The 19,012-nt window shown below is 46.1% G+C and overlaps 1 protein-coding gene across 3 annotated transcripts in view; it reads right to left on the bottom strand.

The window, feature by feature from the left end:
* The window catches only part of KSR1 (kinase suppressor of ras 1), a 369,929-nt gene that overhangs the window by 62,125 nt on the left and 288,792 nt on the right, over nt 1–19,012 (bottom strand). For all 3 annotated transcript variants that reach the window (XM_063953668.1, XM_063953666.1, XM_063953667.1), the window contains 3 exons: nt 17,413–17,480; nt 17,204–17,310; nt 15,730–15,898 (listed from right to left, as the gene is read on the bottom strand). In XM_063953668.1, the coding sequence (XP_063809738.1) occupies nt 15,730–15,898; nt 17,204–17,310; nt 17,413–17,480 (344 nt within the window). The remainder of the gene's footprint in view (nt 1–15,729; nt 15,899–17,203; nt 17,311–17,412; nt 17,481–19,012) is intronic.

Raw genomic sequence — 19,012 nt, 5'->3', positions numbered from 1 at the left:
ACATCAGATAAGGGCTTTTTCAGGATAAAGCCGCCAATTCTGACACGCGCCTGGCCCAGGCCAGGGCCAACAGCATGACCACTTTCCATGTGAGATATTTTAACTCCACAGATTTAAGTGGTTCAAACCAATGTGACTTTTGGAACCCAAAACTACATTGAGATCCCAAAGTGCCACTGGAGGCACAAAAGGAGGCTGTATATGCAGTACCCCTTTTACAAACGTCTGAACTTCAGGGACTGAAGCTAGTTCTTTTTGGAAGAAAATTGACAGGGCCGAAATTTGAACCTTAATGGACCCCAATTTCAGGCCCATAGACACTCCTGTTTGCAGGAAATGTAGGAATCGACCCAGTTGAATTTCCACCGTCGGGCCTTACTGGCCTCGCACCACGCAACATATTTTCGCCAATTGCGGTGATAATGTTTTTGCGGTTACATCCTTCCTGGCTTTGATCAGGATAGGGATGACTTCATCCGGAATGCCTTTTTTCCTTCAGGATCCGGCGTTCAACCGCCATGCCGTCAAACGCAGCCGCGGTAAGTCTTGGAACAGACAGGGTCCTTGCTGGAGCAGGTCCCTTCTTAGAGGTAGAGGCCACGGATCCTCCGTGAGCATCTCTTGAAGTTCTGGTTACCAAATCCTTCTTGGCCAATCCGGAGCCACGAATATAGTGCTTACTCCTCTCCATCTTATCAATCTCAGTACCTTGGGTATGAGAGGCAGAGGAGGGAACACATACCCTGACTGGTACACCCACGGTGTTACCAGAGCGTCTACAGCTATTGCCTGAGGGTCCCTGGACCTGGCGCAATACCTGTCGAGTTTTTCCCAACGGTTTATAATCATGTGGAAGACTTCTGGGTGAAGTCCCCACTCTCCCGGGTGGAGGTCGTGCTGAGGAAGTCTGCTTCCCAGTTGTCCACTCCCGGAATGAATAATGCTGACAGTGCTATCACATGATTTTCCGCCCAGCGAAGAATCCTTGCAGCTTCTGCCATTGCCCTCCTGCTTCTTGTGCCACCCTGTCTGTTTACGTGGGTGACTGCCGTGATGTTGTCCGACTGGATCAACACCGGCTGACCTTGAAGCAGAGGTCTTGCTAAGCTTAGAGCATTGTAATGTCCCTTAGCTTCAGGATATTTATGCGAAGTGATGTCTCCAGGCTTGACCATAAGTCCTGGATATTCCTTCCCTGTGTGACTGCTCCCTAGCCTCGCAGGCTGGCATCCGTGGTTACCAGGACCCAGTCCTGAATGCCGAATCTGCGGCCCTCTAGAAGATGAGCACTCTGCAACCACCACAGGAGGGACACCCTTGTCCTTGGTGACAGGGTTATCCGCTGATGCATCTGAAGATGCGACCCGGACCATTTGTCCAGCAGGTCCCACTGGAAAGTTCTTGCGTGGAATCTGCCGAATGGGATTGCTTCGTAGGAAGCCACCATTTTTTCCAGAACCCTTGTGCATTGATGCACTGAGACTTGGCTCGGTTTTAGGAGGTTCCTGACTAGCTCGGATAACTCCCTGGCTTTCTCCTCCGGGAGAAACACCTTTTTCTGGACTGTGTCCAGGATCATCCCTAGGAACAGAAGACAAGTCGTCGGAACCAGCTGCGATTTTGGAATATTGAGAATCCAACCGTGCTGCAGCAACACTACCTGAGATAGTGCTACACCGACCTCCAACTGTTCCCTGGATCTTACCCTTATCAGGGAATCGTCCAAGTAAGGGATAACTAAAATTCCCTTCCTTTGAAGGAATATCATCATTTCGGCCATTACCTTGGTAAAGACCCGGGGTGCCGTGGACCATCCATACGGCAGCGTCTGAACGGATAGTGACAGTTCTGTACCATAAACCTGAGGTACCCTTGGTGAGAAGGGTAAATTTTGACATGAAGGTAAGCATCCTTGATGTCCCGAGACATCATGTAGTCCCCTTCTTCCAGGTTCGCAATCACTGCTCTGAGTGACTCAATCTTGAATTTGAACCTCTGTATGTAAGTGTTCAAAGATTTTAGATTTAGAATCGGTCTCACCGAGCTGTCCGGCTTCGGTACCACAACAGTGTGGAATAATACCCCGTTCCCTGTTGCAGGAGGGGTATCTTGATTATCACCTGCTGGGAATACAGCTTGTGAATGGCTTCCAAAACTGTCTCCCTGTCAGAAGGAGACATCGGTAAAGCCGACTTTAGGAAACGGCGAGGGGGAGACGTCTAGAATTCTAATTTGTACCCCTGAGATATCACCTGAAGGATCCAGGGGTCTACTTGCGAGTGAGCCCACTGCGCGCTGAAATTCATTGAGACGGGCCCCCCACCGTGCCTGATTCTGCTTGTAAAGCCCCAGCGTATACTGAGGGCTTGGCAGAGGCGGGAGAGGGTTTCTGTTCCTGGGAACTGGCTGATTTCTGCAGCCTTTTTCCTCTCCCTCTGTCACGGGGCAGAAATGAGGAACCTTTTGCCCGCTTATCCACGAAAAGACTGCGCCTGATAATACGGCGTCTTCTCATGTTGAGAGGCGACCTGGGGTACAAACGTGGATTTCCCAGCTGTTGCCGTGGCCACCAGGTCTGAAAGACCGACCCCAAATAACTCCTCCCTTAATAAGGCAATACTTCCAAATGCCGTTTGGAATACGCATCACCTGACCACTGACGTGTCCATAACCCTCTACTGGTAGAAATGGACACTTAGACTTGATGCCAGTCGGCAAATATTCCGCTGTGCATCACTCATATATAGAAATGCATCTTTCAAATGCTCTATAGGCCAAAATATACTGTCCCTATCTAGGGTATCAATATTTTCAGTCAGGGAATCCGACCACGCCAACCCAGCACTGCACATCCAGGCTGAGGCGATTGCTGGTCGCAGTATAACACCAGTATGTGTGTAAATACATTTTAGGATACCCTCCTGCTTTCTATCAGCAGGATCCTTAAGGGCGGCCATCTCAGGAGAGGATAGAGCCCTTACAAGCGTGTGAGCGCTTTATCCACCCTAGGGGGTGTTTCCCAACGCACCCTAACCTCTGGCGGGAAAGGATATAATGCCAATAACATTTTAGAAATTATCAGTTGTTATCGGGGGAAACCCACGCATCATCACACACCTCATTTAATTTCTCAGATTCAGGAAAACTACAGGTAGTTTTTCCTCACCGAACATAATACCCCTTTTTGGTGGTACTCGTATTATCAGAAATGTGTAAAACATTTTTCATTGCCTCAATCATGTAACGTGTGGCCCTACTGGAAGTCACATTTGTCTCTTCACCGTCGACACTGGAGTCAGTATCCGTGTCGGCGTCTATATATGCCATCTGAGGTAACGGGCGCTTTAGAGCCCCTGACGGCCTATGAGACGTCTGGACAGGCACAAGCTGAGTAGCCGGCTGTCTCATGTCAACCACTGTCTTTTATACAGAGCTGACACTGTCACGTAATTCCTTCCAACAGTTCATCCACTCATGTGTCGACCCCCTAGGGGGTGACATCACTATTACCGGCAATCTGCTCCGTCTCCACATCATTTTTCTCCTCATACATGTCGACACAAAAGTACCGACATACAGCACACGCACAGGGAATGCTCTGATAGAGGACAGGACCCCACTAGCCCTTTGGGGAGACAGAGGGAGAGTTTGCCAGCACACACCAGAGCGCTATATATATACAGGGATAACCTTATATAAGTGTTTTTCCCCTTATAGCTGCTGTATAGTTAATACTGCGCTTAATTTGTGCCCCCCTCTCTTTTTTTAACCCTTTCTGTAGTGTAGTGACTGCAGGGGAGAGCCAGGGAGCTTTCCTCCAACGGAGCTGTGAGGGAAAATGGCGCCAGTGTGCTGAGGAGATAGGCTCCGCCCCCTTATCGGCGGCCTTATCTCCCGTTTTTTTATGTATTTTGGCAGGGGTTAAATGCATCCATATAGCCCAGGAGCTATATGTGATGCATTTTTTGCCATCCAAGGTGTTTATTATTGCGTCTCAGGGCGCCCCCCCCAGCGCCCTGCACCCTCAGTGACCGGAGTGTGAAGTGTGCTGAGAGCAATGGCGCACAGCTGCAGTGCTGTGCGCTACCTTGTTGAAGACAGGACGTCTTCTGCCGCCGATTTTCCGGACCTCTTCTGCCTTCTGGCTCTGTAAGGGGGCCGGCGGCGCGGCTCTGGGACCCATCCAAGCTGGGCCTGTGATCGTCCCTCTGGAGCTAATGTCCAGTAGCCTAAGAAGCCCAATCCACTCTGCACGCAGGTGAGTTCGCTTCTTCTCCCCTTAGTCCCTCGATGCAGTGAGCCTGTTGCCAGCAGGTCTCACTGAAAATAAAAAACCTAAACTAAAACTTTCACTTAGAAGCTCAGGAGAGCCCCTAGTGTGCACCCTTCTCGTTCGGGCACAGAGATCTAACTGAGGCTTGGAGGAGGGTCATAGGGGGAGGAGCCAGTGCACACCAGATAGTCCTAAAGCTTTCTTTAGATGTGCCCAGTCTCCTGCGGAGCCGCTATTCCCCATGGTCCTTACGGAGTCCCCAGCATCCACTTAGGACGTTAGAGAAACATAACATAATATAATCCTGAGATTTATTTTCATGTTCATATTCTTCCTTGTACAAACAAAAAAAGTCTTACAAATATGCTTTGTATTGTACTGTGCCACTTGAAGTATGTCTTTACTTCATTTTTATCTCCAGCTACAGCTACAAATAAGTATTTTGCGTTAGAAATTAAACCAGTGGAAGCTTAGAATTAGAAAGATAAGGGCAGCAGCCAAGTGCCACTCTCTCATACTTGTGATATATATACTTATGGTTGGTTTTAGATCTGCTGTGATACACTGTATATTCTAAGCTGTATATTACATGAGGCTTGCAAAACCGATCCATTAAACAGACCCAGAGATTATCACTCTACATCGTGTCTTTTCAGAACATGAAAGCTATTCTATAAGTGTTAACAGTGCAGTATTCATGCTGTATGGAGTATTTTGAGTTCTGCATACATGCTGTTCACTTTCCAGTGAATGCAGCCAAGTATGAGGCTGCAAACCTAACCCAAGAGTATGAACTTAGTGATGCAGAAAGTTGCCCTAAAAGTGAATGGCCAGAGATGCACAGTCTGAAGTCAGGTGACCAGGTCGGTTTTGTCTTGTAAAAGATTGCCCCTTTAAAAACATGGGCAAACTAGCAGAAAATAAGAATTTACTTACCGATAATTCTATTTCTCGGAGTCCGTAGTGGATGCTGGGGTTCCTGAAAGGACCATGGGGAATAGCGGCTCCGCAGGAGACAGGGCACAAAAGTAAAGCTTTTACAGGTCAGGTGGTGTGTACTGGCTCCTCCCCCTATGACCCTCCTCCAGACTCCAGTTAGGTACTGTGCCCGGACGAGCGTACACAATAAGGGAGGATTTTGAATCCCGGGTAAGACTCATACCAGCCACACCAATCACACCGTACAACTTGTGATCTAAACCCAGTTAACAGTATGATAACAGAGGAGCCTCTGAAAGATGGCTTCCTAAACAATAACCCGAATTAGTTAACAATAACTATGTACAAGTATTGCAGATAATCCGCACTTGGGATGGGCGCCCAGCATCCACTACGGACTCCGAGAAATAGAATTATCGGTAAGTAAATTCTTATTTTCTCTATCGTCCTAAGTGGATGCTGGGGTTCCTGAAAGGACCATGGGGATTATACCAAAGCTCCCAAACGGGCGGGAGAGTGCGGATGACTCTGCAGCACCGAATGAGAGAACTCCAGGTCCTCCTTTGCCAGGGTATCAAATTTGTAAAAATTTACAAACGTGTTCTCCCCTGACCACGTAGCTGCTCGGCAGAGTTGTAATGCCGAGACCCCTCGGGCAGCCGCCCAAGATGAGCCCACCTTCCTTGCGGAATGGGCCTTAACAGATTTAGGCTGTGGCAGGCCTGCCACAGAATGTACAAGTTGAATTTTGTTACAAATCCAACGAGCAATCGACTGCTTAGAAGCAGGTGCACCCAACTTGTTGGGTGCATACAGTATAAACAGCGAGTCAGATTTTCTGACTCCAGCCGTCCTTTAAATGTATATTTTTAAGGCTCTGACAACGTCCAACAACTTGGAGTCCTTCAAGTCGTCTGTAGCCGCAGGCACTACAAGAGGCTGGTTCAGGTGAAACGCTGATACCACCTTAGGGAGAAAATGCGGACGCGTCCGCAGCTCTGCCCTATGTCGAATGGAAAATTAAATAAGGGCTTTTATAAGACAAAGCCGCCAGTTCAGATACTCTCCCGGCCGAAGCCAGGGCCAGTAACATAGTCACTTTCCATGTGAGATATTTCAAATCCACATTCTTTAGTGGTTCAAACCAATTGGATTTGAGGAAATCTAAAACTACATTTAGATCCCACGGTGCCACCTTAGGCACCACAGGAGGCTGTATATGCAGTACTCCTTTGATAAAAATCTGGACCTCAGGGACTGAGGCCAATTCTTTTTGGAAGAATATTGATAGGGCCGAAATTTGAACCTTAATAGATCCCAATTTGAGACCCATAGACAATCCTGATTGCAGGAAATGTAGGAAAACGACCCAGTTGAAATTCCTCCATCGGAGCACTCCGCTGCTCGCACCACGCAACATATTTTCGCCAAATACGGCGATAATGCTTCGCGGTGACTTCCTTCCTTGCCTTTATCAAGGTAGGAATGACTTCTTCTGGAATGCCTTTTCCTTTTAGGATCTGGCATTCAAACGCCATGCCGTCAAACGCAGCCGCGGTAAGTCTTGAAAAAGACAAGGACCCTGCTGAAGCAGGTCCCTTCTCAGAAGTAGAGGCCACGGATCGTCCGTGACCATCTCTTGAAGTTCCGGGTACCAAGTCCTTCTTGGCCAATCCGGAGCCACTAGTCTTACTCCTCTTTGCCGTATAATCCTCAAAACCTTTGGTATGAGAGGCAGAGGAGGAAACACCTATACCGACTGGTACACCCAATGTGTTACCAGCGCGTCCACAGCTATTGCCTGCGGATCTCTTGACCTGGCGCAATACCTGTCCAGTGTCTTGTTGAGGCGAGACGCCATCATGTCCACCATTGGTTTTACCCAACGGTTTAATAGCATGTGGAAAACTTCTGGATGAAGTCCCCACTCTCCCGGGTGAAGGTCGTGTCTGCTGAGGAAGTCTGCTTCCCAGTTGTCCACGCCCGGGATGAATACTGCTGACAGTGCTATCACGTGATTCTCCGCCCAGCGAAGGATCCTGGCAGCTTCTGCCATTGCCCTCCTGCTTCTTGTGCCGCCCTGTCTGTTTACATGGGCGACTGCCGTGATGTTGTCCGACTGGATCAACACCGGTCTTCCTTGAAGCAGAGGTTTCGCCTGGCTTAGAGCATTGTAGATTGCTCTTAGTTCCAGAATGCTTATGTGAAGAGACTTTTTCAGGCTCGACCACACTCCCTGGAAATTTCTTCCCTGTGTGACTGCTCCCCAGCCTCTCAGGCTGGCATCCGTGGTCACCAGGATCCAATCCTGCATGCCGAATCTGCGGCCCTCCAATAGATGAGCCTCCTGCAACCACCACAGAAGGGATACCCTTGTCCTCGGCGACAGGGTTATCCGCAGGTGCATCTGAAGATGCGACCCTGACCATTTGTCCAACAGATCCCTTTGCATGGAATCTGCCGAAAGGGATTGCTTCGTAAGAAGCTACCATTTTTTCCCAGGACTCTTGTGCATTGATGTACAGACACCTTTCCTGGTTTTAGGAGGTTCCTGACCAGGTCAGATAACTCCTTGGCTTTTTCTTCGGGAAGAAAAACCTTTTTCTGAACTGTGTCCAGAATCATCCCCAGGAACAGCAGACGAGTTGTCGGCATTAATTGGGATTTTGGAATATTCAGAATCCATCCGTGCTGCTTTAGCACCTCTTGAGATAGTGCTAAACCCATCTCTAGCTGTTCTCTGGACCTTGCCCTTATTAGGAGATCGTCCAAGTATGGGATAATTAATACGCCTTTTCTTCGAAGAAGAAATATTATCTCGGCCATTACCTTTGTAAAGACCCGAGATGCCGTGGACAAACCAAACGGCAGCGTCTGAAACTGATAGTGACAGTTTTGTACAACGAACCTGAGGTACCCCTGGTGTGAGGGGTAATTGGAACGTGGAGATACGCATCCTTGATGTCCAAGGATACCATAAAGTCCCCTTCTTCCAGGTTCGCTATCACTGCTCTGAGTGACTCCATCTTGAACTTGAACTTCTTTATGTACAGGTTCAAGGACTTCAGATTTAGAATAGGCCTTACCGAGCCATCCGGCTTCGGTACCACAAAAAGAGTGGAATAATACCCCTTCCCTTGTTGTAGAAGAGGTACCTTGACTATCACCTGCTGAGAATACAGCTTGTGAATGGCTTCCAAAACCGTCTCCCTTTCTGAGGGGGACGTTGGTAAAGCAGACTTCAGGAAACGGCGAGGTGGCTCTGTCTCTAATTTCAACCTGTACCCCTGAGATATTATCTGCAGGATCCAGGGATTTACCTGCGAGTGAGCCCACTGCGCGCTGTAATTCTTGAGACGACCGCCTACCGCCCCCGAGTCCGCTTGCGAAGCCCCAGCGTCATGCTGAGGCTTTTGTAGAAGCCGGGGAGGGCTTCTGTTCCTGGGAAGGAGCTGCCTGTTGCTGTCTCTTCCCTCGTCCTCTGCCTCGTGGCAGATATGAATAGCCCTTTGCTCTCTTATTTTTAAAGGAACGAAAGGGCTGCGGTTGAAAGGTCGGTGCCTTTTTCTGTTGGGGAGTGACTTGAGGTAGAAAGGTGGATTTCCCGGCCGTAGCCGTGGCCACCAAATCCGATAGACCGACCCCAAATAACTCCTCTACGCATCGCCTGTCCACTGTCGTGTCCATAAAGCTCTTCTGGCCGAAATGGACATAGCACTTACCCGTGATGCCAGTGTGCAGATATCTCTCTGTGCATCACGCATATAAAGAAATGCATCCTTTATTTGTTCTAACGACAGTAAAATATTGTCCCTGTCCAGGGTATCAATATTTTCGATCAGGGACTCTGACCAAACTACCCCAGCACTGCACATCCAGGCAGTCGCAATATCTGGTCGTAGTATAACACCTGCATGTGTGTATATACCTTTTTGGATATTTTCCATCCTCATATCTGATGGATCTTTAAGTGCGGCCGTCTCAGGAGAGGGTAACGCCACTTGTTTTGATAAGCGTGTTAGCGCTTTGTCCACCCTAGGAGGTGTTTCCCAGCGCTCCCTAACCTCTGGCGGGAAAGGGTATAAAGCCAATAACTTCTTTGAAATTAGCAGTTTTTTTATCGGGGCACCCCACGCTTCATCACACACGTCATTTAATTCTTCTGATTCGGTAAAAACTACTGGTAGTTTTTTCACACCCCACATAATACCCTGTTTAGTGGTACCTGTAGTATCAGCTAAATGTAACATCTCCTTTATTGCCAAAATCATATAACGTGTGGCCCTACTGGAAAATACGGTTAATTCGTCACCTTCACCACCGGAATCAGTGCCTGTGTCTGGGTCTGTGTCGACCGACTGAGGCAAGGGGCGTTTTACAGCCCCTGACGGTATTTGAGGCGCCTGGACAGGCACTAATTGAGTGTCCGGCCGCCTCATGTCGGCAAACGACTGCTTAAGCGAGTTGACGCTATCCCGTAATTCCACAAATAAAGGCATCCATTCTGGTGTCGACCCCCTAGGAGGTGACATCCTCATATTTGGCAATTGCTCCGCCTCCACACCAATAACGTCCTCATACATGTCGACACACACGTACCGACACACAGCAGACACACAGGGAATGCTCTATACGAAGACAGGACCCACTAGCCCTTTGGGGAGACAGAGGGAGAGTCTGCCAGCACACACCAAAAAGCGCTATATATGACAGGGATAGCCTTATGATTAAGTGCTCCCTTATAGCTGCTTTTATATTAATATATTGCCATTTATTTTGCCCCCCCTCTCTGTTATACCCTGTTTCTGTAGTGCAGTGCAGGGGAGAGACCTGGGAGCCTTCCTGACCAGCGGAGCTGTGACAGAAAATGGCGCCGTGTGCTGAGGAGATAGGCCCCGCCCCTTTTTCGGCGGGCTCGTCTCCCGCTATTTAGTACATTTAGGCAGGGGTAAATATCTCCATATAGCCTCTGGGGCTATATGTGAGGTATTTTTAGCCTTTTTAAAGGTTTTCATTTGCCTCCCAGGGCGCCCCCCCCCAGCGCCCTGCACCCTCAGTGACTGCCGTGTGAAGTGTGCTGAGAGGAAAATGGCGCACAGCTGCAGTGCTGTGCGCTACCTTAAGAAGACTGCAGGAGTCTTCAGCCGCCGATTCTGGACCTCTTCTTGCTTCAGCATCTGTGAGGGGGCCGGCGGCGTGGCTCCGGTGACCATCCAGGCTGTACCTGTGATCGTCCCTCTGGAGCTTCATGTCCAGTAGCCAAGAAGCCAATCCATCCTGCACGCAGGTGAGTTCACTTCTTCTCCCCTCTGTCCCTCGTTGCAGTGATCCTGTTGCCAGCAGGAATCACTGTAAAATAAAAAACCTAAGCTAAACTCTCTAAGCAGCTCTTTATGAGAGCCACCTAGAATTGCACCCTTCTCGGCCGGGCACAAAAATCTAACTGGAGTCTGGAGGAGGGTCATAGGGGGAGGAGCCAGTACACACCACCTGACCTGTAAAAGCTTTACTTTTGTGCCCTGTCTCCTGCGGAGCCGCTATTCCCCATGGTCCTTTCAGGAACCCCAGCATCCACTTAGGACGATAGAGAAAATTCAGAATAGCCTGCACATAGTAGGCTATTACATATTGCTCCATATTTTACATATTAAGGTAAAGAATTAGATAAATGTTGGATGTATAGAGGCATATTCATGATAATCAGAAACATTGCTTATTTCTGTCTGTGTCCTGTGCTAGCACAGAATAAGCAATACCTACTCTAAGGGGCCCTACTCATTTGACGATGCGCCGCCGAGGTGCCCGACGGCCGAAACGGCCGACGAGCGACCCGGCGGCGGGGGGGCAGTGACGGGGGGAGTGAGACGGGGGGAGTGAAGTTTCTTCACTCCCCCCGTCACGCGGCTGCATTGAAGTGCAGGCAAATATGGACGAGATCGTCCATATTGGCCTGCATGCACAGCCGACAGGAGACCAGCGATGAACGAGCGCGGGGCCGCGCATCGTTAATCGCTGGAGTCTCCACACTGAAAGATATGAACGAGTTCTCGTTCATTTATGAACGAGATCGTTCATATCTTTCAGAAAATCGGCCAGTGTGTAGGGCCTATAAAACCTGGAAGTGTGTACAGCCTCACATTACGCTATGCTCTAACACAGGCATAACCAACCGCAGTCCTCAAGGCACACTACAGTGCAGGTTTTAGGGATATCCAGGCTTCAGCACAGATGGTTAAATCAAATTAACTGAGGTACTAATTAAGGGGGTGCTTCAGTAAGGATCGCTTATGTGATCCTTACTACATTTCCCGATGGTCGGGTCCTGTGCATGCGAACGCTTCTGCCTGACTGACAGGCAGAGGAGTTTGCGTGGAAGGACTGGGGGCGGCCGGCGTTTCCGGGAGTGGTGAGGCCAACAACTGCGTCGCATAGCCACCTGCCATGACAAGCCTGAGTAAGCTAAGGCTTAGGGCTGAAACACACGAGCCGGATTTTGCCGGCCGGGAAAAAGCCGGAGGGCTTTTTCCCGTGCCGGCATTGTAATGAACAGTGTGAGGTGTAGGGTCCTTTAACACTTCACGGCCCCGGCCCGGCTGCCGGGTTGCAGCCGGAAATATCCACTGGAAGGTCCGGCTGCCGGGCCGGGGCCGTTCCATCTTTGCAGTCAGTGAACTGTGTGTGTGAAGGGGAGCTTTCACACACAACTTTTTTTTCCCAAGCCGTGTCTAATGCTGCGCATGCGCAGAGCATCACACACGGCTCAAAGCAGTTCTGTGTGAAAGACCCCCCCGGATGGCAAGAAGCCGGACAAAGTTTGTCCGGCTTTTTTCCATCCGGAAGAAACCGGCGCGTGTGCTACAGCCCTTACTCCGCCTACATATGTGTTTGCATCGCAAATGCAGAGAGGAGATTGTATGCACCTATTCCTGCATTTGCATTGCTAAGGATTGCAATCGCAAAGCTGCTGCAAACAGCTGTGCAATTGCAATCCTTGGTGAATTATCCCATAAGTCAATTGTGCTCAAGCCTGGATATAACTAAAACCTGGACTGTTAGTGTACCTTGAGAACTGAGGTTGGAAATACCTACTCTCAACAGGAGCTGAAAGCTAATTTGCATTTATCATTCTGACTGTATTGTACTTTAACCACGTGATACGCAGGCACGCAGGCAATGTGTTCAAACACACCCTGTACACCCTCATTAGTGATGTGTTTACACCTGTAAAGTCCCAATTATGTGCTGGATGATGGATTCTCTATACTGAAAAATTAGAAATAAGGCAGAGATATCAGATGTCTCATTTTTTCCATGGTCACATTTGTGTAAACCTCATGGTGGCATATTGAAGGCTAAAAGCCTGGACGAGTTCTCCTTGTGTCAGTGATTGAGTGAGGGAAGTGCACAGCTGCAAGTGAACCAAGGCACACAGCTGTTGGTCTTACTGGCTCCACTATGCTATTTTTGTTTTGGCATCTTTCTGTATTACATGTGATTTACATGCTTAACCCTAGCAATACTGGGGTGTAAATACTAGATTTTAAACAAGATAGATACATAAATGCCATCGTTAGGGAACGGTAACTAAAAAGAACCTGCAAAGTGCCTTACATGTTTGTATTTTTTTGCACATGTTTCACTAATGGCACTTGGAAGAAATGATCACAAGCAGTAATTCTAGTGGATTACTAACACTTTAAACTTTTTGGGTTGATTCAATTAGATTAGCTTGTGAGTATATACGAGTTAGGGCCTGATTCAGATGACGTATGCAATTGTGATTATATGCTAATAAGGGCAGAAGCTAACCTGAGCATAGGGATGCCCACTGCTGTTGCATCCTTTCTATCCAACGGCATATAATTGCTGATACATCAGTACCATCATAGCAAATTGGGTCTTGTCATGGATTCTGAGTGCCTCTGTAGACGCGCAGGCAGAGCTGCTCTCCCGGGACGCATCGGCAAGTAAAATCGCAACTGCTAATTTCTGCACACCCAGAAAACCCATGACACGCCTACTTTTACCCGTTACCACCCTCAAACGCTGTCTTCCTGTCACTCACTCTGCAACTAATTCTTCAGTGCGACCACTATCACAATTCACTCGCTGTGCGTACGCACTGCAGCACAGGCGCATACACAGTAAGAAAACACAGACCGATATGCGTACAATAGGCCCTAAGTGCGGCCACATGTTCAGACTCTCTGATTTAAATCCCTGAGAACAAGGCAGATGTTGAAGTGGTATTGCCGATGCTTCCGCAACAGCAACTTGTCCCCCTCGTGGCTGATTAAATCAAGCCCTTTGTTTCAAATAATTTGGTGTTTAATTTCATATACAATGATAATGATGGAGGATCATGCAGTGGTGACATACACCAAAGATTCAACAGACCACACTGATACACGCAAGTTTTGCTATGCACTCACACATTTTTGGTTCTGCTGCTCAAATTACAATGATGAGGACGGTTATCTAAATTTGGATATAAAAGTATTTGCCCATAGTATGCAACATTCTTTTTTTTTCCCCCCAGAAAATAATTGGAGTTTACACCCTGTTTGGCTAAAGCTGTGTTCATGTGGACATTTCACAGTTTGTTATTCACATAGCATGCAAGGAGGAGAAAAGGTAAATTACATAACAATCAGATACATGCAGAATGCAGCTGTACTCTAAAGCATTCCACAAGAATACAACTGCGTGAGCTCGCTACCGAGGGAGTGACCTCCTGTATATGCAATTTCTGGTCTCCTTTTTGGTTCAGACTGGCTGGGCAATATATGTATACACTCGCATACCATAATCTTTTAAACTACAAATACATCTGATAGTACATAGGCATGCTTAAAAGAAAAACAATTAGAGAGCTACATGTTATCCATGGTCACACACTGTCCAGCCTTGGCTTAAATCATTTATAACCACCATGACACTTACAGTAAACAGCTCTTGAATATACTGAATAATAACACCTATAGGGCTCCATACATGTCCCACTTGGACATGTAGCCATTGCTTGTGCCATTTAACGGTGACCTCACAAATAATATAACTGGAAACCCGAGCGGGCATCAACTACTTTACCTACCTATGCACAAATGATATACAGTACAAATGAGGCCAATATTTACAAAAGTGGAATTAGATAAAAAAAATGCCTTTAATGTCACTTTAATGTCTTGTTGTTACATATACTGTGTGTAAAAATACATGAAATTATGTTGCTTTAGATAAGCATTTTAGCTTTGTTTTCCATGTAATGAATGCACTGCACTACTACAGGTGTGTCCTCGTACATCTAGTCTCAATACAGCTGGCAGTGCCTGGCATCAGTGAGCTGACAGGTCCCGTGCAACTCTATTGGTGTCGAGTATCTTATTTTTGCCAACATGTGTCTTATTCGCATCATTATGTGAATAAGATACGGAAGCAGACTTTTCTGATTAAAATTATATGCGGCATGCCTATATTCTGTGTGCACCTGTATCTGCATACAAAATTCTACATTAGTGTTTTATAGTATTTCATATGCAGATACAGTTGTGATCACACACTGAATATAGGCATGCCGCATATAATTTTAACCCGTAAAAGCTGCTTGTGTGTCCCATTCACATCATTTTGCAAATCAGACACATTTTAATGAAAAAAGTTGCACAAAAAGATGCTCTGCTCTACAAAGTCACACCGGGCTGTTTAACATGCAGGGAAGCTAGATGTCATTGGACACAACTGTACTAATAAAATGCACTGCACTGGTAATGTAAGTTAATGCATGAGGTAATGTAGTGTTCCAACATTTTAAAGACTGTGTTCAAAACTTCTCGTTAGTGACTGAAAGCTATATCAACTGTGAATAGGATAATGAGCACAAAAGAGTTTCTTCACAAAAACGTAAAAAGGAGCTTTATAGCACCAGACACCTATCTGTACAGAAGCTTGCACAGTGAGGTGCAACTAGAAAACAATTTTGCAATTAATCCAAGCTGCGTGTTTGGCAGGAGTAGCAACAAACAGTAGTTAACACAGTGCACCTCGCTGCTTCAGCACAGCAAGAGGCAGTGATAGGACACAGGGCTGGGCCTCCAGATATAGGGGGAAAAAGTTTAAAAATATAGGGGTCTATTTACTAAACCTTGGATGGAGATAAAGTCCCAACCAACCAGCTCCTAACTGTCATTTTTCAAACACAGTTTGTGACATGGCAGTTAGGAGCTGATTGGCTGATACGTTATCTCCGTCCACATAAAAAGACCTCATACTCTTTTCAAAGAATTTTTACAAATGGCAAAAGAATTAAATTTAAAGGCAAATTTAAATCCATTTTTGTTTATTTGGCCCAGTGCTTGTAAAACTGATAAGCTGAATATTAATGTAAAAAAAATACTTAAAACAAAAGACACATTCTACAGTAACTGTTTTAATTCCACAACCTTTTCATTTTCTTGGTTGTCTACATCACCAATTACATGGACACGTCACCAATGCAGCATATCCATCAAATATGTTACCTGGAAAATTGAAACGACTGTCTCTGTAACCCATTGGAGATGGGTTTGGTGGGGTGGTAGCACTTGGCGGATTTGAGGACTGGAAGGGTGCTGGTGAAGAAGGTGTAGAAGAAGTGGTTGAAGATGGGTTGCTGCTTGAATCCAAGTGGTTTATTGCTGGTGGATGGTCCTATTAAAAACATAGATAAATAAACTGGTTGAAAGTAAAATAAGAATTTATTATTTCCAGTCACCTCTCCAAATAAAAACATTTTCTAGCACACAGAAAAAGCACTCAGCTGGAAGAGACATAGGGCCTGATATTGAGCTGCACACATGTCCTTATGCTGCCGGATACGGAATGCAGAAGGATTTCAAAATGGACTGCTAATGTTACTACAGATGTGTCCTCTGTCAGCTTGTAAATGATTTGCGGTACACGCAGCTTGTTTGCCGTGAAGTGTACCTCTGGGCACGTGCGTGCGCACCCGCTTCCATAGGAGAGTATAGAGCGTATGCACGCCGCTGCTAGTCGTAGCAGGCTGCGGGTAACTGCTGCTGCGATGCATAGTAACACAGCAAACAATTACCAGCAGGATGACAAAGGAAACATCTGTATATGCATGTACACATCGCAATTGTCATCATCAGGCACTTACACTTTACCCCAAGAGATCCATCTAAAATAGACGTAACATCAGTATATACATGACCTGTGGCAGCACCGGGGTCAGTGACACCATGTGTGGCCAATAGCCCACAGTGGGCACCCAAAAAGGGGTGTGATCGCGCTGAAAGGAGGCGTGGCCTCTGGAGAGCCCCTGTTCTACAGCACTTTGGTGGAGTGCTCAGCATCTCCGGGATGCTGAGCACTCCCCCAAAGTGCTGTAGAACAGAGGCTCTCCAGAGGCCATGCCCCTTTTCAGGCGCACATTGCGGGCAATTGCCCACACCAGGTGTCACCAACCCCTAGAGAGACACTTATTGCACGGCCAACTCTTTCTTAGAGACAGGAGCCAGGGGCTGCAGTATAATTTCACACTGCAGCATCTGGCTCCTGTCACTGTGGAGTAGCCGGTGTTTTGGTGCCACCCTAGTGCGGCCCGCATCCCCCTTGTGACTCCACTGTGCATGTCTTAGAATAGGATGCAACTCTGGCTATAGGGCCACGACACTCCCATGAGACTGCTGTCTCCCCTAGCTATGAATGAGTTAGCTAGGAATTTTGGCACCAATAATAGAAAACACTTTCTACGATATTACTAGACGTGGGAAATCATTTACGTAAACTGCTAGCCATCACACAATGCTTACAAATCAGATTGAAATTAAGTCTATATTATGTATAACGGTTTATAATAAAACTAAACCTTTAAGTCAGTGGCTACGTTTAGAATATGGAAAAAAGAAAAAAAAAAGATTTAGTGTGTGCATATATAATTATAATTGGGAAAGCAGTCACTAGACATGTTACAATACTCCATGTTCTAGATACCTTCTTAGTGAGAGCTTTTGGAAGAGTCCCAAACAGCGGCTCTGCAGGTCTATCCACCTGGTTGTTAATATCTGATGGCACAGACTCCGTTCTTCTTATTTTTGGTACTGTGGTTAAAAAAGAAAAGAAAAATAAATTATGTATTTCTTTACTGCAATGTAGAATTGTGAGGGCTACCACTCCTACTCCCAAATAAAAATGTAACTTACAAGGAAGGAATGATATTCTACACGGTGGGGCTTCTTTTGTGCATTTGTTATGACATTTTAACCTGCAGGTCAAAAAATAAAAAAGTTATGTTAAACCATCCAATAGATCGAAAGACACACACATGCGCGCACACACACAGTGATGGAAGTGGAGATTTAGAAGTGGTGGTATGGAAATGTCATAGTATTATGCTAGCCCCACTTTGAGCACTGTATATATTATTATATTAGGGTGAGAACAAGATATATTGATGGTTTTGGGGAACCGTGACGCAGAGATAACAGATATACCCACAGGCACTCTAGTCTAGACAATGGAGTAAGGGACAAAGTAAAAGGAATTATACCTCTAATAATTACAGAGATTTTGCCATCATGAAATTGGGTGATTAATGAAGAGAAACAGGGACCAAAGGGAGGCCGCTTACCCACCATGGGGTGCAAAACTAAAGAATCCAAAAAGGAAACTGTCAAAAACATTTAGGAGGGTATCCAAACAGACCCAAAAATACTTCAGTCCTCAAAAAACAAAAGGGAGTTCGTAATTCTTTTTTTGCTTTGCACTGATTTTTTTTTTTTTTTGTGGGCTATCCAATTAGCCCTGTTTCTTACTTCAGGAAAACTTTCCCTTTTCGTGCAAAAACACATAGGATCTGCGAAAAGTTGCGGACCTATGTATTTTTGCGCTCGCTATCAGCAAAAAAATGCATGCTTAGTGGAGATTTTATTTTGGCTGCCTGAGGTACACTAAAAAATCCCAGATAGATTCCAGCATCGGAACTAACTGGATAGCCACAGGGGTGGTAATTAGCCGCAGTATAGGATACAGACCTTAAGTTTCAATTTATCATCTAGAATATTTACTGCAGATGTAATAAAAGTAATCAATACATGAATAGATGTAGACTTTCATAGATTTGCCCAGAAATTGTGATTAAAGGAACATTTTTAACATCAACAAACATGGACCAACGTTTGATAAGTTTTTAAGTTTGAGATCATGCTCCTCTTCTGGACCACAAACATCAAATTATATCTAAGGCTTTTAAGGTTACAAAGCTTGCAGAAACTTGAACTTATACTTGAAATAAAATCACTGAATCAAATGCATCAATATTATATCATAATTATATGTCACAGTCCAGTAAACAAAGGGAATGCCATAGTGGTCCAAGATATTAATACTGTAACTAAAGATGAGGAATTAAAACTCAGCTTAGTGAAGACAGGTTTATAAGAAACTTCCTGGGGATCCAATTAAAAATGATAACAAAAAAAATAAAAAATTCTTGCAGTGTCAAAAAGAGAAAATTATGATCAGTAACATGAAACTCCAGACAACTTGCTCACCACAACATTTTTGCAAATGGCTGGATATACATCACAAGATATATTGGACTATTTGTCATTTTGAGGTGAACTGGAACAACATACAACCTCCATATTGTCTAATGTGTATGCACAACGGCGTAATCATCTACATAGTTAATCACATCTTCTAATGGGAGGTGGTTGATAGACAGATGCAAGGTTGACAGGCAATAGGTTGACACCATAGAGTCGACATTCAAAAGGTTGACAGGGTCAAAAGGTCGGCGTT

The sequence above is a fragment of the Pseudophryne corroboree genome, chromosome 2 (genome assembly GCF_028390025.1).
Source record: "Pseudophryne corroboree isolate aPseCor3 chromosome 2, aPseCor3.hap2, whole genome shotgun sequence".
Taxonomy (NCBI): Eukaryota; Metazoa; Chordata; class Amphibia; order Anura; family Myobatrachidae; genus Pseudophryne; species Pseudophryne corroboree.
This window is presented reverse-complemented; position numbering and strand designations above follow the sequence as displayed.